At 29.7% G+C, this 26,174-nt stretch overlaps 5 protein-coding genes across 6 annotated transcripts; 2 read left to right on the forward strand and 3 right to left on the reverse strand.

Moving 5' to 3' along the window:
• Positions 1 to 506: 506 nt before the first annotated feature.
• Positions 507 to 11,611, reverse strand: LOC109601585 (tyrosine decarboxylase). 2 transcript variants are annotated; one of them, XM_020017829.2, is made up of 11 exons: positions 11,532 to 11,611; positions 7,610 to 7,925; positions 7,432 to 7,554; positions 7,144 to 7,380; positions 6,551 to 7,090; positions 6,329 to 6,494; positions 5,923 to 5,993; positions 4,815 to 5,014; positions 4,261 to 4,302; positions 962 to 1,045; positions 507 to 866 (listed from the first exon to the last, which is right to left on the reverse strand). In XM_020017829.2, the coding sequence occupies exons 2-11, from the start codon at positions 7,922 to 7,924 to the stop codon at positions 704 to 706; spliced, it is 1,941 nt and encodes a 646-aa protein (XP_019873388.1). In that variant the 5' UTR covers position 7,925; positions 11,532 to 11,611; the 3' UTR covers positions 507 to 703. The 2 variants fall into 2 exon arrangements, with proteins under 2 accessions (XP_019873388.1, XP_019873389.1); XM_020017830.2 differs by lacking the exon at positions 4,261 to 4,302.
• A 9,376-nt stretch (positions 11,612 to 20,987) lies between these two features.
• On the reverse strand, positions 20,988 to 21,562 carry LOC109601583 (uncharacterized). The gene is made up of 2 exons (XM_020017827.2): positions 21,428 to 21,562; positions 20,988 to 21,371 (listed from the first exon to the last, which is right to left on the reverse strand). The coding sequence occupies exons 1-2, from the start codon at positions 21,524 to 21,526 to the stop codon at positions 21,096 to 21,098; spliced, it is 375 nt and encodes a 124-aa protein (XP_019873386.1). The 5' UTR covers positions 21,527 to 21,562; the 3' UTR covers positions 20,988 to 21,095.
• Positions 21,563 to 22,581: 1,019 nt separating this feature from the next.
• On the forward strand, positions 22,582 to 23,142 carry LOC109601584 (uncharacterized). The gene is made up of 2 exons (XM_020017828.2): positions 22,582 to 22,721; positions 22,773 to 23,142. The coding sequence occupies exons 1-2, from the start codon at positions 22,638 to 22,640 to the stop codon at positions 23,064 to 23,066; spliced, it is 378 nt and encodes a 125-aa protein (XP_019873387.1). The 5' UTR covers positions 22,582 to 22,637; the 3' UTR covers positions 23,067 to 23,142.
• Positions 23,143 to 23,535: 393 nt separating this feature from the next.
• Positions 23,536 to 25,159, forward strand: LOC109601575 (splicing factor 3B subunit 4). The gene is made up of 6 exons (XM_020017817.2): positions 23,536 to 23,682; positions 23,741 to 23,824; positions 23,876 to 24,150; positions 24,209 to 24,467; positions 24,522 to 24,830; positions 24,886 to 25,159. The coding sequence occupies exons 1-6, from the start codon at positions 23,649 to 23,651 to the stop codon at positions 25,077 to 25,079; spliced, it is 1,155 nt and encodes a 384-aa protein (XP_019873376.1). The 5' UTR covers positions 23,536 to 23,648; the 3' UTR covers positions 25,080 to 25,159.
• On the reverse strand, positions 25,146 to 25,994 carry LOC109601576 (ribonuclease P protein subunit p25-like protein). The gene is made up of 4 exons (XM_020017818.2): positions 25,813 to 25,994; positions 25,579 to 25,760; positions 25,412 to 25,528; positions 25,146 to 25,361 (listed from the first exon to the last, which is right to left on the reverse strand). Exons 1-4 carry the CDS (start codon positions 25,906 to 25,908, stop codon positions 25,223 to 25,225), a joined length of 534 nt encoding a protein of 177 aa, XP_019873377.1. The 5' UTR covers positions 25,909 to 25,994; the 3' UTR covers positions 25,146 to 25,222.
• Between the last annotated feature and the right edge of the window lie 180 nt (positions 25,995 to 26,174).

The raw sequence follows: 26,174 nt of genomic DNA on the forward strand, positions 1-26,174 counted from the left end.
AGATAATAGATAGATAATTCCTTAATAATTGCATTAAATTAAGATAGAACATGTTATGTTAAGTTAGGTTAAGGTAATCTATAAACTTTTAATTATTTTTCTAGCCTGAAGAAATATTTAACAACACAAAATAAAACATTTTATACAGTTCAATACATATAATTATGCAAATTAATCATCAAATGAAAAATTAAAAATCAGTGGTCGAAAGTTTAAATTAGTTAAAATTAGTTTACTTAATTAAATAGTAAAAATAGGATAAGTTAGATTAGTATAGTTAATGTGATTTTTAGGTTATGTTGGGTTAAGATAAATTACATTAAATTGGGTTATGTTAAATTAAGTTAGGATAATATTGGTCAGCAGTCTAGTTTAGATTCTATCTAAGATTTAAAACTTATTTCAATACAATCACAGTGATTAATTACATAATAGTTACACAAAGTGTAACAAAGTGATGAAATTACATGTAAAATCTTTTTGCAGTAGTTAAATAAAACAAAAAATTTGGTTGCATATATTTATTAACTACCTAATTTTCATAACATGTTTTTATTTACATTTCTGTAATTTCAAGAAAAAAACAGCAGTACATTTTTGAATAATAAATAACTAGCCACTGGATTAAGCATTAAGACCCTGTTAAAAGATGGTCGCAACAAATAAAATTTTGTTAATAACAAAAGATACACGAGTGATATATTTATTTATTTATTTGCAATTCTGCAGGAGTAGGCGATCCTCTTCTGGAATTTGCCGGCGATCTTTTAGGAGATCTGCTGGCCTCGCCGTCAGGAGACGGCGATCCGTTGTTCGGACTCCTGCCGGCCGTCTTCAGTCGCACTTTCGTGTCCAAATGTCTGAACCTGTACGAAAACAATAAATTTCCTTGAAACCGTTAGTAATTGTGACTCTCCGGATAGTGTTGCATCATACAACGTTCCGGGAAATCGTTGCATACCGTATTGGGACATTTCCAGACGATCCGTCCTCGGTTATTCCCTGGAACAGGAAGGCCAAAGGCCAAGAAATCCAAGATGCGCTCCTAAATTAAGATGTATAATGTTATTCATGTCACACAAGCACGTAGTTCGTTGCAATTTTGATGTATAATTGGGATTGTAATGTAATACTAACAGGGAACTACGCACTAATTCCCAATTATTTTAATAACGATATATTAACCTAACCTAACCTACGGATAACAAGCGGGCAAGTACCAAAATATCTAGACTAGTCGTTATTGAAACTATTTTAAGGATTCAATTATTTTAAATGTTCAAATTCTGGGAAATTAATCCGGTACCAAAATTGGGTTTCAAGGAACTACTTAAAAATAAACTTTTTAAATATTCAAGTATATAATATTTAAATGATAAAGGTGATTTGTGGTAGATTGTATTCTTAAAACTTTATTTGTTGTTTTAATTTTTTAAAACTATTTTTTTTAGTTAGGTCCTGCTAATCCTGAGAAACTCCAAGTACCAACTACTTGAAAACCTTTTAAAATGTTTAAATGTAAAATGTTATAAAATTATAAAAATAGTTTTAAATAATTTATGAAACTTTATTTTTTTTAACATTTATTTGAAATTTTGTTGTTTTTAATTCTGGGAAACAAATTCAGTACCAAAACTGAATTTGTAAAAAACTATTTAAATATTTTGATTAGTAATAAATTGTATTTTTGATGATTTGTTTATTGTTTATTTTTTAATTTTGTTTTGGACACTTTTAGGATATATTTATTGTTTAAGTTTTTTAAACAATTATTTTTAATTTTGGTTTTTGTAAATTCTAGGAAGCTTCAGTACAAAATTATGACTATTTAAAAACCTTTTAAAATTTTAAATATAATGTAAATAAATTATAAAAGTGATTTGAAATAAATTGCATTTTTTAAGATTTATTTATCAATTAATTTTTTTTAAACTTTCATTTAAATTTTAATTTTTTGTAAATTCCAGGAAACTTCAGTACCAAAATTATGTTTGTAAGAACCTAAGTTTTATTTTTTGATTAATTTTTTTAAATACAAAATATTAAAATTACAAAAGTAATATATTATTGAAGATAAATTTATTGTTAATTTTTTTAAAAACAATTATTTTTAATTTTGGTTTTTGTAAATTCTAGGAAGCTTCACTGCAAAATTATAACTAGAACTATTAAGTAGTTAAATTATCAAATGATTTATAATAAAGTGTATTGTATTTATTATTTAATTTTTTTAAAAGTATCATTTAAAACTTTGGTTTTTGTAAATTCAAGAAACTTTAATACCAAAATTATATTTGTCAGAACCTACCTAAAAACCTTTAATAAAAATATTATAACTATAAATGTGATTTGTAATAAATTTTTTATTGGAATTTGTTAAATTTTTTAAATTTTTTAAACTATCACTAAATTTTGTGTTTTGGGAATTCAGAGAAACTTCTAGTAACAAAATTAGATTTGTAATAAACCATTTAATACAAAATATTAAAATTATAAAAGTAATTTGTGATAAATTAGATTTTTGAAGATATATTTATTATTTAATTTTTTTTAAACAATTATTTTTAATTTTGGATTTTGTAAATTCTAGGAAACTTCAATACAAAGTTAGAACTAGAACTATTTAGACACCTTTTTAAAAATTTAAATATAAAGTAGTTAAATTATCAAAATGTTTTGTAATAAAGTATATTTTATTTATTGTTTAATTTCTTTAAAACTATGATTTAAAACTTTGTTTTTTTTTAAATTCAAGAAACTTCAGAACCAAAATTATGTTTGTAAAAACCTACTTAAAAACCATTAATACAAAATATTATAATTATAAAAGTGATTTGTATAAAAAATTTTATTGCAAATTTATTATTTTGTTAAATTTTTTAAACTATCATTTTAAATTTTGGTTTTTGGGAATTCAAGGAAGACTTCTAGTACCAAAATTAGATTTGTAATAAACCATTTAAAAACCTTTTTATATGTTTCAATAAAAAATATTAAAATTATAAAACTAATTTGTTATAAATTAGATTTTTGAGGATATATTTTTTGTTCAATTTTTTTTTTAACAATTATTTTTAATTTTGGTTTTTGTAAATTCTAGGAAGCTTCAATACAAAATTACAACTAGAACTATTTAGAAACCTTTTCAAAATTTTAAATAATAGTAGTTAAATTATCAAAATGATTTGTAATAAAATGTATTGTATTTATTGTTTAATTTTTTTAAAACTGTCATTTAAAACTTTAGTTTTTGTAAATTCAAAAACCTTCAGTACCAAAATTATATTTGTAAGAACCTACTCAAAAATCTTTAATACAAAATATTAAAATTATAAAAGTGATTTGTAATTAATTTTATATTGGTAGTAAGTACCAAAATTAGATTTCAAATAAACTACTAAAACTTTTTTAAATGTTTAAATACAAAATATTAAAATAAAAAAAATATATTTATTGTTAATTTTTTTAAATTTGGTTTTTGTAAATTCTAGAAATCTTCAGTACCAAAATTAGGTTTGTAAAAAATTAACTAAAAACTTTTATACAATATATCAAAATTATAAAAGTGTATTTTTGAGGATTTATATTTTTGTTTAATTTTTTTAAATTATTAGTGAATTTTAGTTTTTTTTTGTATTTTTGGAAATTAATCCAACACCAAAATTATGTTTGTAAGGAACTACTTAGAAACATATAAAATGTTTAAATATAAAATATTTCATTTATAAATGTATAATTTTATTTTAAATTTTATTACTTCTTTTAACCCTGAGGAACAATTCCAGTTTGGAAAGAACTATATAAATATATTTAAATGTTTAAAAATTTAATCTTTTAAAATCTTATTTTTATTTATATTTTATTATTGTATTTATATTTTTGAAAGAAACTAATTTGATAAAATGACTTTTTTAAACATGAGACTTTTAAGGAAATCGTTATAAACTACGTTTATATATAGTAGTTTTATATTTAACGACAATGAGAAAAATAGCCAATTGTTGCATTTTTAACTAGAATTAAAACATTACGCAGTTCATAGATAACAGACGCGATCCGTACTGATAGAATAATTAATCACTTTAATTACAATGTGTCATAAAGTGCATCCATGAGAACTGAAAGCACATGTTACGTACGCGCAAAAAAAACTAACAACGCGACGAAAAACCTTAAACAATCCACCACAAATCTACATACAAAAAAAAATTATGCGTGTGTTTTACTGAAAATAAGCCGCCGCAATCGGCGACGGTTTACCTTTTGAACGACGGCGGCGACCTCTTAGTGACGCTCATGTGTCTGGACGGGGGCAAAAGAAAAACAGTTTTCACCAAAACCCCAGATAAGAAAACGCCAAAACCAGAATCGGATCCGTGATTTCGGACCAAAACAGCGCGAAACCATGAATCAAACTCGGGTTCGTTGTCTGGCACGCCAGACCGATAAATTAGCACCGGTACAGCGTTATGTGTGGGCTTGATTTGAATGTTTTGTTGTTATTAAACGCCGCCAATGTGTCCTTTTACCGATTTTTACAATCGTCCACGTTCCACATCCTGCTTCCTTGTTGTCGTACCCACCGGTTTGTTTTTTTTTTACTCGCAGTTCGAGTACCGGAGTCGGATCTCGGATGAAATGGGTGTAAAGGTGAAGGATTCGGGTTTGTTGATTGAACGGAAACGATTTTCTTTGTGATGTTTCTTATGATTTATGCGGTTTACGTACGTTCACTCATTGGCAAAAAATGTGGGGGGTTACTAATAAACTGACCGTGTGTTAGATTAGAGTTTTTATGTAATTTTGGTACTCACGTGGGTGGTTGGATTGTGATGGTGTTCTCAGGTGATTCGGCCGGTTGAGTCAGATGCCTTCTGGTGGAGGGCAGGGCTTTGGCGATCGAGGGATTGTAGATCTTCGGATCGCTGACCATCCGCACGAAGAAGCTGCGCTTGTGGGCCAGCGTCTCTTTTTGCTTGCGTTGCAGCAGTTCGAACACTTCGTCGTGAAGTTCCTGGTAAAATATTAATAATGGGTAGTTAGAATCCGGATTCCGGATTGAAAGACTTCGATTATTTCCAATAAACGATTCAAGTCAATTAAGGTGGAGAGATTAAAAGGAAATACTTTAATCTCCTTCTTGGAAAGGAAGTAATTTCACAGTTCATTTTTTTTTTTTGTACGATGATTTCTTTCTAGTTTGAAACGCATTTTATACATATGGATCGAACTTTGGACGTGTGACAATTATTAATTGACGCCGACTATACAAATATACAAATTACACCACATCTGGTTTCTCACATCTTAATAACAAAAAAAAACGTTAGTCACAGGACGTAAATCACTAAATATGATGTAGTAGATAGTAAAATATTCAATGACATAAATATTTAATAAACATTTATACAAAAATATGGAAGTGGAAATATAAATGATCATAATTTTCCTGGTTATTTTGTGGTAATTAATTTTAATTTGTACTTTAAAAAATTCTTTGTAATAATTTATTCTTTGGTTTATAATTTTAAACCAAACTTAATTTATATACATTTTTTATGTGTATGGTATATTAATGTCTATAAATATTTTTTGATACTTCCCTAGAGTATTTTGTTATTTTTTTTTTTTAAATTAAACTTAAACCACACTAATAAATGATGGGAAATTTTTGTTACAGTGGATGTACAAATAGTTTTATTGTTTATTTATTGACAGTTGACCTTCACAAATATTTTTGTACCATTAATTGTTCCAACTAAACTATTTCTAAACTATAAACTTTGTCCAATTTAAATTTATGTACTAATCTTATTGGAGGAAATTTATTTCCCACCAAAAATCTAAAAATTAATCACCAGCATCATTTGTATATTTTTAGAAACAACCTCATCAGAAAAAATCTGATAATCATCAAGTTACCTGTTCTTTTTCGGTGGCTTGACTGTCCAAAAGTTCCTCTGCAAATTCTCTAATAACTTCCCAGGCGTGATCTGAAATCCATTAAACATATTCAAATTAAATTGAATTATTATTCATAAGTGATTCAATGATTTAAAAAAAATGGCAATGATTACTATTTTATGGGCATGTTATCTTAATTGTGATTAATCGCACTGTCCAACCTCTAATTTAATAATTCAATTTTCAGCACGTACTTAAAACTATAATTTAAAAACTATTAGTTTTAGATCGTGCATAATTAACAGTGATTTATTATCGTAAGTATTAAATAATCAAGTTGTTAGTTAATTTCTCTGAACTTTTACTTCCCCAGCCAATTTTAGAAAGTGTTGGGTCACGTTTATTTTTGCGATAGTTTACTAACCTATGTCAGCTTCAGAGGCGTTTTGTGCCGTTACGCAAAACCTTATGACGTACTTGTCGTTGACGTTGGCAGGAACCATGTGCAATTTACCAGACGCGTTGATGTTGCTCAACAATTTCTCGTTGATTTTATCGGCACCTTTCAGCCGAAAACACACCAAACCCAACTGAAACAAATCGGAGGTCACCTTGGTGATTCTAGGTTCAATTATTGGTTGTTAACCTTGACTTCGTTACAAATTTCAAAGCGTTTGTCCTTCAATACGTGCTCCTCGAACAGCTTCGCCAGCTTGATGTGATGCCTGATGTACTTCTGAAGGCCGCTGATGCCGTAGCTCCTCAACACGAACCACAGCTTCAGACTCCTGAAGCGGCGACTCAAGGGAACGCCCCAATGTCGATAGTCGATGGTGGCGTCCGAGTAGCCGTGTTGGAGGTACAAGGGATCCACGACCAAGGCGGACGTCAGCCTGATCCTGTCTCGCACCCACATTGTGGAACAATCGAAGTTGGTCAGCAGCCATTTGTTCGGGTTGGTGTTGAAGGAGTCGGCGTATTCGATTCCGGCCAGCAAGTACTTCAGTTCCGGGCAGATGAAGGCGTTGCCCGCATAAGCACCGTCCACGTGTAGCCACACTGAAGTGAACTTTTGGCAAACCGGTCCGATTTCCGGGAGGTTGTCGAAGGAGCAACAGGATGTTGTGCCCAAAGTGGTTGACACGAAGAAGGGTATCAGACCCATCGTTTCGTCCTCTTCCATTGCCTTAAACCGTGACGTTAATTTAGAATCAAGAAGGTGGGGTTGTGTGTAATTACCATCATGAGAGTTTTCCCTCTAAGTGACGACTTCTCGTCTGGCTCCAAGATTCGAAGCTTAACGAAGCAGATCATAGCAGCCTTTTCGACGCAGGAATGCGATTCTTTGGAACAGTAGGCCATGAGTTTAGATAGCAGAAGGCCTTCTTCGACGAACGGGTGTTGCTGCTTCAAGCGTTTTAAGGCTTGAGCTCTTGCCGCCAGCATTGACACCAAGACACACTCACTTGCACTTGTCTGAAATTGGTCTTGAAAGTTTTAGGGGCTTTTCGGTGTTGTTTTACTTACTTGGATCACTCCTCCGCCTCTGCTGCCTTCTTTGAAGGCCAAAAACTGATCCGGGAGTCCTATAGCTTTGCCCAACCAGTCCAAGACAATCGTCTCCAGCTCCGTACAAGCGGGACTTGCAGCCTGCAACCCCACACCAGTTTACAAATCCAAATAGGAAATGTTTAAAACAATTTACCCAGGAAAATCCAATGCATCCTATGGCATCCGAAAGCATGTCTCCCAGGATGGAAGGAAAGGAGTTTCCGCTGGGAAAATAGGCGTGAAAACGAGGATGTTGCCAATGCGTCACGCCCGGCATAATTTTCGACTCCACGTCCGACATGATGTTGTCCCAGTCTTCCGGATTCTCGGGCGCCTCTTCCGGCAGCAATTTCCTCAAGTAGCCGGGCTCGATGTTCGGCGTCACGCGTCTCGTCTCCAGATTCTCCAAGTAGTTGCATATGTACTCGATCATCTCCTTGCCGCGGCCGCGGAACTCGTTGCAATCCATCCTGGACATAATTGGATTTGGGAAGTGCGGATTAATTTTACGAGAATTTTACAGGCGCAAGATGGTGGGGTGGGGTGGGTTTTAAAATGGTGCCACGAAATTGGAGGTCTTAATGTGATGGTTAATGGCGTTAAATAGTTTAATCGATATTGGAACTGGAATGCAATAAGGACGGATTTTCCTTTCGGTTAAGCAATTAAAACTATGCCGGCACAGAAAACGAGTGCGTTTGCTATGATTTTAAATTAAAACCACCCATTGACGGAGAGATATGGATATGAAAGAATTTATCTAAGTGTGCGGGGCTTAATAAAATAAAACAAATCGATATGAAGCATTGACGCTTATTAAATTTCTGCCCCGTTTCTTTTATTGCATAACCTGTCGGGAATTTAGCGAATAAAGACATATTTCATGCCGGACGAGCCATAAAAGACTTCCCTACTATTATGTCACGCTTTTATTTTGATTCGTTTTTGTGAGCGTATTAAAGGATTGTTTTATTAACTGTGTATATATTTATGTAACAAACATATCAGATAAATGCTTAAATTTGGCAATTAAATTGTTAGTAATTAATTGTGGGTATTTTGATATTAATTATTGAATGGAATTTGTAATTTGGGGGTTTCCGAAACAGATTTTTTAAAGCATTTTCAAATGTATTATTTATAATTAACTTGTAAGGTTTAGGATCATAATTACTTTGTTATTAATAGAACAATGCAATACTAAAAAGTATACGTGTTAACATTGTAAAACATTTATGTTTACTTTTATTAAGGTCATTTATATGAATTGTCAATTTGTTTTAATTACAAACTTTTAAATTATTATTTAGAATTCATTGAAAGTTATTCATTACAATTACAAATTATGTAAAAAGATTTAATTTTAATATTTAGCATTTATTCCTGTATAGAAACTGTTTGTAATTAATATTTTATATTTGTTATTAATTTTTCATAAATGAAAAACATTTTTAAAATTATTTTTAAAAAATGAGTTTCCTTTGTTAATGTGTTAAATTCAACAATTAAGTTTGTTTATTTTCAAGAACATTTTAAATATATTAAATATCAATATTATATTTACCCAAAAAATAATAAAAAATTAATATTTTACACATGTTATTAAATTACTAAAAAAATCATCTATGATTGTGAAACATCAATTATATTTATTTATATATTAAATTCCTTATAAATAACGTACAAAATTTTTGCAAAATTATAAATATTTTTAATGTTTTAGATGTAATTTTATCATTAATTAGTTGCCCAAATACAAAAATATATAAATATATTTATCCTTTTATATAAATTAGAAAAAATTAATATTTTACATTTATTATTATATATATAATTGACGAATTTAAAACATATTAAAACATTTAAAAAAAAATAAGAAAAAATGTTTGATTGATAAAATATTAAATTCAAGATATATAAAATTCACCAATTTACCAAAAATTAACTTCAAAATGAAAAAAAAACATTTATGGTTATATATTAAAATGAACATTTTATAATTATACCTTCAAAATTACAAACATTTGTTTATATTTTTAGTTGTATATTTTTTTCATCGACAATTAATTGACAAAATAATAATAAAAGGCTTTCTTATATTTATTCTTTTATACAAACTATTATATATGTAATTAATAGTCAACATTTATTAATTAATAATTGACAAATTTAAAACACTTTTAATGTATTTAAAGAAGCTTTTTAGAAATGATTTTTTCAACAATTAACCTTATTTATTTTAAAATATATAAAATTCAATAACTGAATGAAAATGAAAAGAATTCATAAATAAATCAAAATTATAATTATTTTTATATTAAATTTGTTATAAATAAAGTACAAAATAAAAATTTTAACATAACAATATTTTGTACAATTATAAATAAATATTTCTATGTTTTTAGCCAAAATAAAAAAAGAACATTTATATTAATTATTTTATATAAACTTTATGTAAAACTTAACTTCAAAATAAAAAAAAAAAACATTTATGGTTATATATTAAAATGAACATTTTATAATTATACCTTCAAAATTACAAACATTTGTTTATATTTTTAGTTGTATATTTTTTTCATCAATAATTAATTGATAAAATAATAATAAAAGGCTTTCTTATATTTATTTTTTTATACAAATTATTATATATGTAATTAATAGTCAACATTTATTATTAATAATTGACAAATTTAAAACACTTTTAATGTATTTAAAGAACTTTTTTAGAAATGATTTTTTCAACAATTAACCTTATTTATTTTAAAATATATAAAATTCAATAACTGAATGAAAATGAAAAGAATTCATAAATAAATCAAAATTATAATTATTTTTATATTAAATTTGTTATAAATAAAGTACAAAATGAAAATTTTAACATAACAATATTTTGTACAATTATAAATAAATATTTCTATGTTTTTAGCCAAAATAAAAAAAGAACATTTATATTAATTATTTATATAAACTATATGTAGTTAATATTTTACATTAAAAGAAAATTGTTTTGATTATTAATATATTAAATATAAGATATTTTAAAAAATAACATTTATAACATTTAAAAGTATATTTATAACACATTTATTTATATGTTATATTTATTATAATGAACATATAAATATAAAATTTATAAACATTCTTTGAATGTTCTTAGCTGAAACTATACTACTTATTACTTATTTCTTTATCGAAACAATCTATAACTAATATTTTTATTTATTATTAATAATTGAAAAATTAAAACAATTTTACAATGTTAATTAATTAATAATAAATGTTTTTTATTGTTGTTAATTATTATTTTATGAATATTATTAATAAAGAATATTATTATTATTTTTACATAAAATATTCATAACATATTTAGTAGCATTTTTGTAGGTATATCTCGCTTAGCATTGTAGTATTTTAACTTAATTTTTTTATAGTCTAAAAAAGTTAAGTTTTATATTAATTAAAAATGTACATCTTTGATGCTGTAGAAAATTAAATTAAAATAAAAAGGTAATTATTATATCTTATTATTATATAGATAATAAAAATTCAAATTTTAAAAAATAAAATTATATTATTATGATTTAAGTAAGTTATAAAAAATGGAAACAATTTGTTTTAATAATAATAATAATAATAATAATAATAATAATAATAATAATAGTAGCAGCTTACCAAAATACATTAACATTATATTTTAATTTCTGAAATATAATTTAATTGATATGAATGTAAAAAATAAATAAAATAGATGAATAATTATTATGATAATAATTTCATTCAAAAATGACCCAATTAACATTAATTAAAAAATAAATTGGTAAAAAACTGGCGCATCCGCCACAACTAACACAAGGACCAAAGCCGGTCATGAATTAGTTATACGGTTGAACTTGATATTAATTTCAATGTCCTGACCTTAATCCCCTTAATTGAATAAACCGGACTTAAGCGTCCATCAACGTATGGACGGATAATCACGGCGTACGTAACGCAACCTACCCACCGTTGTGCATAGCGCAACGTAATCCTGTAAAATGAATTAAAAAAATTTTTACGTACATACGTACGGTCCCTACCTGTTGCACCGTCCTGTTGCTGACACACTGGATCTGATCCTTCACCGATGAGCAGGATGACTTGCACCGGACGAGGCGACGCGATCCACTGGAAGCCGGAAAATTACGCGACGCACCGAGGGGGTTTTACCGACCGTTTTTCCGACACCGGCCCCACCACCGCACGGTCCTCGTTTCGGATCCATTGATGTGTGGGGGATGGGAATTCTTTGACGGCACGACGAACAAGATCGTAATGAATAAAAATGGTGCGATTTTTTTTTTTTTTGTTTTTTGTTTCACAGGTCTGCATATTACTTTCCGTTCGTGGTTATTATAAATAAAAAAAGCTTTTCCGAGGAAAAATTCATTTTAATTCATTACCATAATACAGTACTGAACAGGATAATATAATATAGGATAGTACAGCATAGAATAGTTAAATTATATATAGAATGTATGTACGGTGTTGGATAAAAGTATGGAATATCTATTTACTTGTTGCAAATAGTACTTAATGTTTGCCCTAATCTGAACAAATTTAATTTACTCCAAGATCGGTCCATTAATCACAATGATCATTATATTCACAGGTTTTTATTTTATTTTAATAAAAAATCAATTTGGTCTGGAAATAATTATGGAATACTTGTTATTAATATACCAATTTTATATTTACCCAAAAAATAATGTAAAATTAATATTTTTCATATGTCATTAATATAAAATATTTAGTTCATTTATTTTCAAGAACATTTAAAAAATATTAATATTATATTTACCCAAAAAATAATAAAAAATAATATTTTACATGCTATTAATATTTGACACACGTAAAATGTTTTTAAAATTATTAAAAATGTTAAAAAGGAAAGAGTTTTGATTCTTAATATTTTAAATTCAATAATTAAACTTATTTATTTTCAAGAACTTATTAAATATATAAAATAATAATTTTATATTTAACCAAAAAATGAATCAGAATGAGAAAAAACATGTAAATTTAATTTGTTATAAATAACGCACAAAATTAATATTTTATCATATAAATAATTTACATAATTATAAATATTTTTTAACGATTTTAGTTAACTTGTAAAATATATAAAGTTCATTAATTTTATAATTAGAATAATTGGACAGTAAAAAAAAATTACTGAAAAAATCAATTTGGTCTGGAAAAAATTATGGAATACTTTATTAATATTCATAAAAAATTAACAATACATCAAATATTTCAATATTTTGTGGTGTAACATTTGGCTTCTCTCACTACTTTTTTTAGACATAGAATCCACCACACTTGTTGCCAGTAGTCCTGTTTGATTGTATATAATACTGTATAAAACAACAATAGCAAATTAATATTATTTTAATAGTTCTTATTAAGTGAAGGAGTTGTGGCATAAATATTTAAAATTTTAAAAAGTTGCTACAATAATGACCACTACTGGCATGTAATTTACAAAAATTTACAGTGTTTCGTCTTTTTTTATAAAATCAAAATATTAAATAATGAAATTATTTTTTGAAAAACTAGAATAAATTTACAAAATTTATTCTTAAATATTATCAACGACAAAAACACTTTATACTTTATTAAATATTCATTTACTAAACTTACTTTAAATTTAAAAACAATTTGTTTACAAATATTTTATAATTTATACTCTCACTTACTTACCACACTTCAAGTCAGACATTCAGAGGGAGAACAATTTCCCTTCAATATGCTGTACAAACAAAAATAAAAACGTGCCAAATCTCTCTTGCAAAATAATAATTGATTAAAAAGTTAAACAAAAATCTTACTAGAAGTCCATAAGAGGTTGGACTTCCTCTTTGATAAAGACACTCATTGACGCGTCGTGACATCAATCTAATGAGATTATCGACATTTCCTTGTAGTATTTTATCCCACACGAACTCAATGAAATTTGTGGAGGGCGCTACAAATTCTTGAAGTGTCACCGTATTATATCCCACACATGTGGGGAAATGTCTGAAGATCTGGGTGGCCAAGGCAGGAATTTCACATGGGATGTTTAATGTATTTCTGGCTATATGTGGACGGACATTATCATGCCAAAAAATTAGTCCGATATCTCTTCTTATATAAGGATGAAAATAAGGCTACAAAACGTCATTCACATATCGCTGGGACGTCATATTGCCACTAATAAAACCTGAAGGTGACCTATTTTCATAAGCAACATAACACTTTGGGTTTAATGGTATGGGGTGCTACATACCATTAAACCCATAGTGTTATGAACATGACTCTCCACAGCAAAGCGAGGATCACCTCTTGTCCACGTCGCCATCTTACTAACACATGACCACCGTATATGCTCAAGCAAAAGCGTTATTCATCACTAAACACAATGTAATGCCATTCCTCGTTCCATTGCTGACGTTCCATACACCAGTCATTACGTAGGCTACGGTGGTTTGCTGGTAGAAGTAAGTCCAAAAAAGGGCGAAAATGCGTAGGCCAAAAGACCATATCCTTGTACCAATTAGCCTATTTTCATCAGCAAAAAATGCATGAGCAATCATCTGCTTTGAACTCATCCTATCCCTTAGGTCCAATAATCTAAGACGACGGTCTTGTGGCTCTGTGGTAGCTCTGGGTCTTTCGGAACCTCTTGCTCTACCTTTTCTACCCTTCACCCTACAATACTCACATTTCTGTTCAAACTATTTCTTCAACCTCTATCAAACTCGCTTAACTGCCTTAAATTATTTCTTCTTCGTACTCTAGGCATGTTAAACGTTTAATATAAATTACTAAAAAATTAAAGTTAGCAGTTATGGAAACTGCCGATAGAAGTGAAAACTTAGAACTTATAGTATTAAAATTTGAAATTTCATAATGTTTGAATTAAATTTATCAAGATCAATCTAAGTTTCACATCTATTGACACTTCGAGCAACAATTTTATGCATGATTATATGGTTTTTTAATATTTAAATATATTACAAGATCATGACAATACAATTGATTCTATTGAAATAACAATTAATATACAATCATATCATTAATTTCAAACAATACTTAGACTTTTTGAATTTTCTATTATTTCATTTTGTTCTAAAAAAGATGCAATACGCTTATGATTACTAAAGTAAGAAGGAAAATTTTTGATTAAAATTTATCTAAGTATCGCATAAAGGCGGCATCGACTGTCGTTTTATTGTACTGAGTTTTCGATCATTGGACATATTTAAATAAATTTTTCACTAAATCCATATATATACACAGCTCTATACGTCAACTGTATAGGTACAGATATACTGGTATAAGCATGTCGGTGACGCGAACACTTTAGATTTTCCCCTACCAAAAAGTGCCCAACGCGGCTAAAGAGGTTTTCACTTCAATAAAAAAATTGTGTCAAAAACTAAGTACACGTTTTTTTTGAGAAAAAAACACCCACAATATGTTTTCAATATAAAAAAATATTTAAGTTTATTCATTAAACTTTTATAATGGCCATGAGACGATAAATATACCGAATCGGCCCCAGAAAGAGATCGGGCTCATAATTTCAGGGAATCTTAGTACTAATAAGATACTTCGATAGTGCGAGTTTCAGGTCTTTATCTATAACCGCTTCTGAGTAAATCGAAAATACTGAAAATTCGGAAAAATTAATTTTCTCAGCGCTGTGTGAATCGATTGATCTAGATGCCGGATATGTTTTGGGGGACGATGGTAGCTTTTCGAAAAAAAAAAAATGAGAGCTATATCGGTTCACAAGGACCTTAAAAAAAATGAGTTTATTTTCTTAATTTCAATTTTTAACCCTCTTACGATTACGACACAATTATGAAACTATTTTTTTTTTTTTTGAATTCCTCGTCCAATTTACGATGAATATATGAGCTTTTGGAATTTTTAAAAACGGTACGCCATATTGAAAAAAATCCATTTTTTTGCTCAAAATAATTTTAATAATTTTACTCTTGAACTGATATGATACAGAACTTAATTGATTACTGAGCTGTGAACACAACTGAAAAAATTAGATACACTTATATCAAAAAATTTTTTATTTAATCTACTTAATTACTATTATAAACTCTATTAATCACTGAAATAATAAAATCAGTATACATTACTATTGTATCGATATTTAATTAATTTAACGACCATAAGATGGAATTGTAATTCAAAACAGGTAACACTGTTTTTTTTCTTTATCTGTAGATAACCTTAAAATTATTGACTGCTGACATTCCAAAGAAGCATTGGCTGTATTTTTATCTATATTTAATAATTATTTTTATTTGTCTATATTATTATTTAAGTGAAAATATGTCAACATCTAAAACTAATAATTCCAAGTGCTGCATTTGTTCAAAATTCTTAAAAAAAAACACCAGGTACTCCAAAATGTATAAAATCTGATGAAGATGCTGAAGAGTTCTCAGCTGCTTTTGAGTGTCCAATTGCAGTCGGTGACGTTCTGTGTTCTAATTATCGTGTTAAAAAATATAAGAAAACGAAACTTGAAGATGAGGATCAGGAAACATCGGTGGAAGATGAGTCAAGCACTGATGATTCATCATTCAATTTAGATGTTGTATGTGATCATGATACAGAAGAATGTTCAAATTAAGAGAACTGTTGCAACTCAGATATTGTTGTGTATGTTCTGTTTCTAATCCAAATCTAGTAGTTGTTCCTCAAGATGCCCGTATGCATTGCTTTATTAAAAAAAGGATATCGATGATAAAAATATTAAATAAAAAAAATATTTTGATATGAGTGCATCTAATTTTTTCTGTTGTTTTCACTAGCTCAGTAATCAAGCAAGTTCCGTATCATATCAGTTCAAGAGTTAAATTATTAAAAAACCCGATTTTTGAGCAAAAAAATGGATTTTATTTTTTTTTCAATGTGGCGTACCGTTTTTAAAAAATCCAAAAGCTCATATATTTATCGAAATATCACCAAAAATTATGCACAAATGCTATTATTAATCATCGCAGTTTAGCAATATTTGAACATATAAATAATAGGTATTTTATTAATAAATTATTAAATAATTACTTAATACTTTATTATTCTAATGTAGGTAAGTTAAAATTAACAAATAAAGAAACGTAAAATACCAGATATTTAATGTTTTAGAATACATACTGGTATTTCCAATTTTTTATTAAATAGTATACATAATCAAAATTTCCAACATTTTGGACAGAACTCAAGTTTGATTTCGTTTTATTTATGACTTACAGTGGTGGAAAAAAGTATGGAAAATGTATTTACTTATAAAATGTTAATGTTTTCCATAATTTGTTGAAAATCTGAACAAACCTAATTTACTGCAAGATCCATTAGTTATAATGATCCTTATAGTCACACTTCTTTTTATAAAACATTAATTTAAAGTGGAAAAAAGTATGGGATGTTTTGTTAATATTTATAAAAAATTAACAATAACTCAAACAATTTCAATATTTTGTAGTGTAACCTTCGGTTTTTAACACAGATGGCATCTTATAGGCATAGAAACTACCAATCATTCTAATGTATCAACAGGAATTTGTCTCCACTGCTCCTGTATGGTTCAAGGAATGTCTTGTTTGCTTTTGTTATTTTTTGTACGGATATGACGGTCTAATACTTGCCAAAGGTGCTCAATATTTAGGTTAGAGGATAGTAGTCAAAAAATGTATCCGATAAAAAGATCGATTACAACAAATATGAAAAATTTCAAGGGATAAAAATCCAATGTTTAAAAATATTCCACATTTTTTTCCATCTCTATATTTGAAATTGTATATATTATTTGCAAGGTTTTCGTATACTCTTTTAAGTATATTATTTATTTTTTTATTATGTTATATTTAACTTTTTTTTGTTAATGCCACAATTTGTTCAGATTTGCCTTATGAGTTTAAAAAGTGGCATGATTTTGGTTTCATCGGTTTAAAAGTTGCAATAAATACATTGAATATGTCCAAATTCGGACATGGAAGAATGGAAAACAATTTAGAATTTGCAAATTTTAATGAAATAATTATTCTAAAAAATTTAACATCACTTTACAAATCCAAATTTCTATTTCATCAACTTTTTTAAAGTTTTTTTAACAAAATATATATAATTAATCAGAAGAAATTGGCTTTGTTGATCGCCAACCGATCGACGATTCCCATTAACCGAACAATGCGAGTTTATTAGCGCAGCCGCATAAAAAAAAAGCGCTTTTGCGAATAAAAGAAACCGCGTTCCAAATATAATTTCTAATTATCTCAAGTCGACTCGGAATAAATTTGATGGGAGGGAGCGCAGTTTAATATTTCGGTCGTGCGAGGGGCTGGTGTGCATCGTTGCGGGGCGGCGGCGGCGGCGGCGTCGGCACTTAATAGAGTGCGGCTGTCTTCGACAACCCGTGATGATATCGGGGTCGACCCAGTAGCCTAGTCGGGGGGCCGACGCGGAATGAATGCGATGGCATGCGACCCCCAATTCCGCACTCGAAGGCGAAAATGAAATTTTACCGTCGCCGCGGACAAACTCCAGTGGCACGCCGTAACCGACCGCATTTAGTCCGGCGTCCTGACGCTTTTAAAAAGATCCCGAAACTTCTGCGGAGGTACTTCAAACTTATTAATTTATCGGGGGTTGTAAGACTTACTGGTCCTTAAGTTAGTTTCGCAGATGGCACTATTTTAGAGTGGCTCATCTAATGTTAAAATTGTTTACACATTCATAAAGTTCCTAGTTTTATTCACTCACTCAACTTAACTACGCCACAATTTTGAAATGAATTATATTTGCTCTACTTAATTATATTTTTCTTGTTGAAAATGGTAGAAATAAAACACTGTGAAAGTTGCAGCTCTTAATGCCGCATCGCAAATTTTAATTTCCCGTTTAAATAACACGGGAACGGTGTTCTCTTGGATTTTGAAATTTTTTAACTCTCGTTAGAGATAATATTTCAAAATGATCAAAACAGATTTTTATAGAAAATTTAACGCTCTACAAAAAATGTCTCTTACAGTTTTTTGATATATTCATTTTTTCAAAAGTTATTTAACATTAAAGTTGGATTGAATTAAAATTTTGACATTTTTCTCATTTTCTGACGCAACCATCAATTTTATGGGAAAATATTATATGATATTTTTTGTAGAGAATTCAATTTTCTATAATTTATCTCTGAAAAAGTATTTTTTACAGATCATGAGTTATCGTTTTCTAATCACCAATGTGTTCAGCTTAATGAAGTGAATGAGTCTGACATACTAAATAAACCTGCGGGGGTTGATCAGATGACAGACTTTTTTATCAAGGATTGCATTGAAATTTACATTTTTGAAACCATTAAAAATTATTTTCAACTTGTCCCTGAAAACTAATACCTTCTCATCTATATGGAAAACTGCTAAAATTACACCAGTATTAAAAAAAGGTGTTAAGTCTAATTTCAATAATAACAGGCCTATCTCTATATTAAGTAATTTCTCTAAAATATTTGAGCAGGTGTCATTTATCAGAGTGTTCGTTAAAAAATTTCTCCTAATCAGCACGATTTTATGCAGGTCCATCACCACTAATTTGATTTGTACGACTCATGATATAAGTTCGTCAATAGATCGTATAAGTTAGATGGACGTCATTTATACAGACTTTTCAGTACATTCGGTACCATACTTGTTGAACAAACTTAATACTTTTGGTCTTAGTTTTACTAATTTAATTGATAGTTATGTGCGAAACAGAACTTGTTATGTCAACTACAACGGATTTAGATCTCACACTTACAGTGCATCCTCTGGCGTACCGCAGGGGTTTAATTTAGAACCCATATTATTCCTTTTATTCATCAATGACTTGTTGAGTTTGTTTTTATGCTGTAGTCTAGCCTATGCTGATAATATGAAGATATGTTATCAAGTCGTCAGTATTGTACAAGCACTTACTCTACAAATTAATTTTGACACTTTGCTGGCATGGTATCAAAGTAATAACCTCCCGTTAAATGTAAAGAAATACTTTATTGTAAGTTACACCAAACGTAAATTGCCAGTAAAGTTTTCATATAACATAAATGGATGCGTGCTGATGAGGAAGGATAGCTGTAAATATCTGGACGTTTTATTTGACAACGAAATATCTTTGGAGTCTCAAATAATGGAAGTTTCTACATCAGCTTTCAAGATCTTGAGATTTGTCTTACGAAACTGCATTATTTTTTTTTAATATATGGAAGCAAATGTTGTTTAATATATCTCTGTACATAAATTGGTCTAAGGAGGATTAGTTCAGAAGAGATGAAGCATCCCCATTAGGGTGGGTCAAAAAAGTCGACTATCTTTTTTTAACTTCCTACATTGAAAAACTGGTTCCTAGTCATCTTTAAAAAATGTTCTCCAAAGATTAGATCTTAATTTTAATAAAAAGGTCTTCCTTTCCATTTTTTCTTCAGTCCCATATGGCAGAATACATATTTCGTCATTATTTGATCGTACAGAACATTTCTCTTTAAATTTTTTTTATTTAATTGAACGATCTACAAAAAAGTGTCTAACAATTTTTTCATAACTCTTAGCGTTTAGAAATATTGGTGGTTAAAGTTTGAAGAATTTAACCAAAATTTGTTTTTTACTTCTAAATTTTGTAACTTGTAGGTAAGTAAATATTATAAAAAGCCCAATATATATTTTTGTAGGAAATTAAACGCTCTACATAAAAGGTCTCCTGTCAGTAACCGATTACTCTAACCATTTAGAAGATATTCTAATACCAATTCGTACGAGTTTTTTAATAAATTTATCCATCATTCATGAAATTGCTTTCTTGTGGAATATTTGTTTATGATAAAATGCTTTTTAATTGTTCAACAACAATAGTTGCTTCTGTTGATTCAAGCTGATTTTTAAACATATAAAGCAAATTTACATTACTTGAAAAATGTTTCAAATACAACTTAAAAAGCTTTCAAATATAATGTGATATATAAATGTTCTAATATAAAAATTTATTCGAATAAATCATGAACCAAAAACACGAATAACATTTTCCGGTAACTAACATAATCTTATCAAAATCAAATCAATTTTATTTACCATATCCACTCTAAACGAATAAACAAAAACCATGTTCAACTACGTAAAAAATTAAAAATCGCATGAATAAACGATTGAAATAACGAGATGGAAGTCAATCCCGTCAGCCAAATTTGATCTACGTCCCCAGCATCCCAACTGGATGGCTTTATTATCCTCCCGCCTAACGACAATGTGGGAGTAAATATCGTAATAGGCGTCGAGTCTAAGCAACATAAAGACGTTAAGGTATGTATCCACATTATCCGAATGGAATTTTAAACGGGAATTAACGCGGTTCGTTGTACGCCATTTTCATCCCCGATGCACGCTCGTGTATGATTTCCGGTCGATTTGTATGGATGGTACTTCAGTAAATTGAAATTTGCACATGAATAACACGCCATCAATTTTTCATCACGTATTTATTAAACTACATTATTATACATAATAAATTCTAAATTAATAAGCGTTTATCAGACTGTTAATATATTAATTTCATCGTCGGTTGAATATTCAATTGAAGATCCTGTATAAGGTTCCCTTTTTGTCGGATTGGAGAGATTTTCCATCGGTGACGCTGGTTTCGATGTAGATCGTTGCTCTGGAGATTATCGTGGTGTAACCAACGGCTACGCTCCAATTTCCCTCGTGTTTGGCGTTGTACAATTCCAAATAAGCTTCAGCAATCATAGCTTCGTCGGCGTAAACTGAATAAGCTTCCTTCAAAGCCTCCACAGCATCGACAACGTAGACTATGTTCGGTACCAAAGTATTATTTGTTGCTTGGATCTTGAAAAACAACGACGTTTACATATTGTCATAATTTAATTCAAATAATTACTTACAGTGACAACAGCTTTTGGTTCACTCTTATCCTTGATGGAGCCAGCGATGGCACATCCAAAGATTAGGAAGGCACAGATTACAACGTTTTGGGTGTTCATTTTAGATATTTGTTTCAAGTTTAACAATGTTTTTGAACTGAGTTTATCACGTTCACTTCCAATTTTATATAGTTGATTTTAAGTGACCCCCGCAACGATTTTTGATAACAACCTCAAGTGTTTTTTAGTTTCTTGTTTTTCTGAGGCTTTCCAGAGATGTACAGATAGTGGGCAAATCCCTGTGTCAACAGATATTTTTGTATTGTTTTTGATTGTATGTGATTAGTTCTAGTGAAATGTTGACTGTTTTCGATATATTTTTGTTTTTTAATGTGAAGAAGTACCCCACCTGTTTCATGTGTCAATATTGTTTGAGACTTTGATCTATGATTCATTTTGTGTTTATACTTTTTTAGTTAACGCGTGTTACTACATAAAATTTAGTAGATTTATTTTCATTAATATAAAATTTAATTAACAATTCTTAACATTTACATTCTAGAATTCACGTTAGATATTATGTATATGCATAGATACTTAAAATACTAATGTAACATTTCATTGTAACTACATTGTACATATGTAATTTTGGAATTTCTTCCGACTCAACATAATATAAATTGGGGTACTTATATTTTTCTAAATTGTAAACTAGAGTAACGTTAATTTTGAAAAGAAATTTTATTGTGTTAAAATTAATTTAACATTAATGTTTTGTATATTCTTTTTGTCATGTTTATACCCCCAAAACCTTTTGAATTGCTGTTCATTTAAATTTAGCCAAAGCAGACATCAGTGCTATTGTTATAAGTTTGTCTTACAAAAAGTGACAAAACGAAAGCAATTAGACATATTGCATAGTAGACATAACAATAACAGAAAAGAACAAATATTTTAAATTTTGGCATCAAAACCAAGAACAACAGGTCATATTTTTAAAATGAAAAATATGTTTTTACTTTAATTTTGACAAAAACCACTAATCCATTAATTGAAAATAAAATTTCCATGGTCTGATCAATAGATAACAAAATACAAACACTTCTGAAAATGTTTCCGATCTAACGTATTTTAAACTGTAAACACCACTCGAAAATCTAATGCAAACATATCAAAATCATATAAAAGAGAGGATTTTTTTGTAACGTGCACTATTCGAGAACAAATCAAAATGGATTCAAGATTAATGGTTCTAGTTACGGTCTTTGCTGCCGCCGTTGCTTCCAGTGAATCGAAAAGTTCAGGAGAATTGATTGTAAGTTAATAATCCATTTTTTACATCTATAATTTATTTTTCGTTTAACAGATTCATGCCACAACCAATACGTCAGTACCATCAATTGAGTATGTAGTGGATGCGGTAGAGTTATTGAAAGTGGCGTATGAAATTTATCCAGATGATGAAGGTAGAGCAGAAGCTTATTTGCAGTTATATGAAAATAAGCATAACGAAACTCAATGGAACGTTGTCACCTGTTACAAAGTTATCAAATTGAACGCAAAACATTTTGTGGAGTTGCAAGTCTCAGGAGGAGGAAAAAGTAAGGAGAAATCTGATAAAGAAAAAACGGATTGTTTGGTTATGCTATTCTCTGTTTAATTATTGGATGTTTATGAAAATTTATTTATTTTAAGTAATTTTAGGCAGATATGAAATAATAAATATTTTATTTTTATCGGTTTTATTTTAATATACTCTAAAACAAAAGTGACCACTCAAATATAAAATTGTTTTTTTTTTTTCATATTTGGTGCAATTGTAACTAAATTTGGTCAGTAATAAATATTTTCCTATTATCCTTTTTATATTTTTCAAACATTAAAACTAAAATATCTAATAAACGGCAGTGATAATCAAAAATACTTTATTTATATTTTGTTCATTATCAGGCGTGCTCTCAAATTTTGACCGCATAGTTTAGATTCACCTTATATAATATTATGATTAGTATGAGTAAAAGTAAAAAAGTAAAACAAGTAAAATGGATTTTAAAGTTTGCGCCTTGAAACATATTTAACAGATGTCGCTGGTTTCGTTAGTACTGTTCTTCAAACATAGATGACAGAATTTAACCTATAGTTTACACAGGATTATTTTGTAAACTTTATAACTAAAAACATGTTCAAATTCAGTTATTTGTAATAAACACAGTTAAATAAAGTTTATATACAACAATCAACAATGGCGAATGGTCCAATTGCTGAAAGAAACAGAGGTAATCAACAAAAAATAAAACTAACCTATAAACCGGTAATAAAACGTTTGCATTTTAGACGCTACAATTTATGTTGGTGGTTTAGACGACAAAGTCTCTGAATCTTTATTATGGGAACTGTTCGTACAAGCTGGCCCACTCGGTAATATTAACAAAATTAAAAAAGTACGAAGTTCTAACAGTTTATTTTCAGTGAATGTTCATATGCCAAAGGATCGAGTGACTATGATGCACCAGGGTTATGGTTTCGTGGAATTCATGGGGGAGGAAGACGCCGATTATGCTATAAAGATAATGAACATGATAAAACTTTATGGGAAGCCTATAAGAGTGAATAAAGCTTCAGCCCATCAAAAGAATCTTGATGTTGGCGCAAACATTTTTATTGGTAACTTAGATGCAGAAGTTGATGAAAAGTTGCTCTATGATACATTCTCAGCCTTTGGGGTGATATTACAAACACCAAAAGTGAGTTTTGTTATTGTTTAGGGAATATAAAACCATGTAAAAAATATATATTTTTCAGATAATGAGGGATCCAGAAACTGGCAACTCCAAAGGCTTTGCTTTTATTAACTTTGCCAGTTTTGAAGCTTCTGATGCCTCAATTGAAGCTATGAATGGCCAGTATTTGTGTAATAGACCAATCACTGTGTCATATGCTTTCAAAAAGGATTCCAAGGGTGAAAGACATGGATCTGCAGCTGAGAGACTTTTGGCTGCACAAAATCCACTTTCCCAAGCTGATAGGCCTCATCAACTGTTTGCTGATGCTCCTCCAATGGGTAAATATTTGATACTTTTTCAATGTATGCAATTTTTATATGACATTGTTTCAGGAATGATGCCACCAGGCATGACAATGGCACCACCACCTCCGCCAGTACTCATCATGCCTCCTCCACCGCCAACACCGACAAGCATGCAGCCTCCACCGCCACCACCGGTTCCACCTCCATCGAGCTTCCCCTCAGGCATCCCACCTCCTCCGCTTCCTCCATCCCAACCGCCGTTGCCTCCTGGAGCGCCGCCGTTACCGCCGATCAGCGTCTCGCCAGCGGGCAGGCCGCCGTTGCCTCCGATGCCTCCGACCACAAGCGTCGCCGGACAGCCGCCCAGGATGCCCCCGCCATGGCAGTCGGGACCCGGTAGACTGTTTGATTTTTTTATTATTCTTGAGGGACTGAGTTTATTATTTTTTAGGGAGTATTCCGCCACCACCTGGACCGCCTGGCTCAGGACCACCACCACCGTTTCCCGGCATGTTTCCGCCTCCTCCTCCGCCAGGTGGACGTCCACCGCCGCCCAACTGGAGGCCACCACCGCCTAATTATGCGGGGAGACCCCCGTTTCCACCGCGTGGACCACCACCTCCTCCTCCAAATTATGAAGGTTGAAACTAATGTAATTTATATCAATTTGTGGATGTAAAGCAAGGATTTTATATTTGTAATAAAGTGTACTAAGATTTAAAAAATTTTATTTTTTCAATATCACAGTAGTTTGCAATATGAACAGATAATGGCATATTGGGTGTTTCCTATGATGTTCCTGAAGCTTTATTATTGACATTAGTTTTTTTGTTACCATTGTGTGCCTTTCTATGAGTCTGCTTATTATTTTTCTTCACCTTTGGATCATGAGATTTATAAGATATGAATACTCCAGGGGCTTGATAACTAAAAGACCAAAAATCAGCATTAATTCAACAACAATTGTATAATCTTACCCATCTTCTTTTGAATCCAAAGGATCAACTGACAAAAAAATGTGAATCATTGGAAGTTTTCTTTTTACAACAATCTGGTCCAGTTCTGGAAAAAATGGATCCCAATACTCCTCAACTCTACAAATATTCATAAAATAAACAGTTTCACAAAATTGGGCAATATTTACGTCCTGTAGCATAGTTTAGTGATCTGATATAGTTTGTTTCCGCACTCACGCTTCATCAGTTCTGCACAAGTAATAGCTTTACCCACTGACGTACCAAATCCAGTCCACACCACAGACTGTTTCTCGGGGAATTCATTTAAGGCGTGAGCTAAAACATTTCTTATTTTGGTACCACCTCTCACCTAAAATAATTAATTTTTATACAGAAATATTTGTATTTTTGATCTAATTTACTTGCATCCATATAAAGTTTGCTGGCAGATTTTTTATGGGTATATTTTCACGTTTTAAGGGTTCTTCGACGTTTATGCCTTTTTTATAATTCTCCATTGTGACAAAATTAAGATAATTCAATGTAACTTTCAACAACTAACATTTGTTATTATTTGTATTTAGGTTTAAAATCTTCTTCTATTTTAAAAGTAGTGTTGCCAACACAATATTAATTATATTTATAATCCCTAAAATTTGAAATATATGGTAGAAATCTGTAGTACTTATATCTCTAAAATCTAAAATAAATATTTATAGGTATAAAAGACATTATTTCTTATTAACTGAGATTTAGTTTAATAATAGTGTGCTATTGATGACAT

Source organism: Aethina tumida, chromosome 5, assembly GCF_024364675.1.
Source record: "Aethina tumida isolate Nest 87 chromosome 5, icAetTumi1.1, whole genome shotgun sequence".
Classification (NCBI taxonomy): Eukaryota; Metazoa; Arthropoda; class Insecta; order Coleoptera; family Nitidulidae; genus Aethina; species Aethina tumida.

Excerpts from the sequence above, each read along its gene's own strand:
- LOC109601583 (XM_020017827.2), bottom strand. The coding sequence starts at position 21,526 with ATGAACACCCAAAACGTTGTAATCTGTGCCTTCCTAATCTTTGGATGT. Across the intron at positions 21,372-21,427 it reads AACCAAAAGCTGTTGTCACT|ATCCAAGCAACAAATAATAC; the intron begins GTAAGTAATTAT and ends TTGTTTTTCAAG.
- LOC109601576 (XM_020017818.2), bottom strand. The coding sequence starts at position 25,908 with ATGGAGAATTATAAAAAAGGCATAAACGTCGAAGAACCCTTAAAACGT. Across the intron at positions 25,761-25,812 it reads CAAACTTTATATGGATGCAA|GTGAGAGGTGGTACCAAAAT; the intron begins GTAAATTAGATC and ends TAATTATTTTAG. Across the intron at positions 25,529-25,578 it reads ACTAAACTATGCTACAGGAC|AGTTGAGGAGTATTGGGATC; the intron begins GTAAATATTGCC and ends GAATATTTGTAG.
- LOC109601585 (XM_020017829.2), bottom strand. The coding sequence starts at position 7,924 with ATGGATTGCAACGAGTTCCGCGGCCGCGGCAAGGAGATGATCGAGTAC. Across the intron at positions 7,091-7,143 it reads GAGGGAAAACTCTCATGATG|GCAATGGAAGAGGACGAAAC; the intron begins GTAATTACACAC and ends TCACGGTTTAAG. Across the intron at positions 5,015-5,922 it reads AAGCCACCGAAAAAGAACAG|GAACTTCACGACGAAGTGTT; the intron begins GTAACTTGATGA and ends ATATTTTACCAG.
- LOC109601575 (XM_020017817.2), top strand. The coding sequence starts at position 23,649 with ATGGCGAATGGTCCAATTGCTGAAAGAAACAGAG. Across the intron at positions 24,468-24,521 it reads TGCTGATGCTCCTCCAATGG|GAATGATGCCACCAGGCATG; the intron begins GTAAATATTTGA and ends ACATTGTTTCAG. Across the intron at positions 24,831-24,885 it reads GCCATGGCAGTCGGGACCCG|GGAGTATTCCGCCACCACCT; the intron begins GTAGACTGTTTG and ends ATTATTTTTTAG.
- LOC109601584 (XM_020017828.2), top strand. The coding sequence starts at position 22,638 with ATGGATTCAAGATTAATGGTTCTAGTTACGGTCTTTGCTGCCGCCGTT. Across the intron at positions 22,722-22,772 it reads AAAGTTCAGGAGAATTGATT|ATTCATGCCACAACCAATAC; the intron begins GTAAGTTAATAA and ends TTCGTTTAACAG.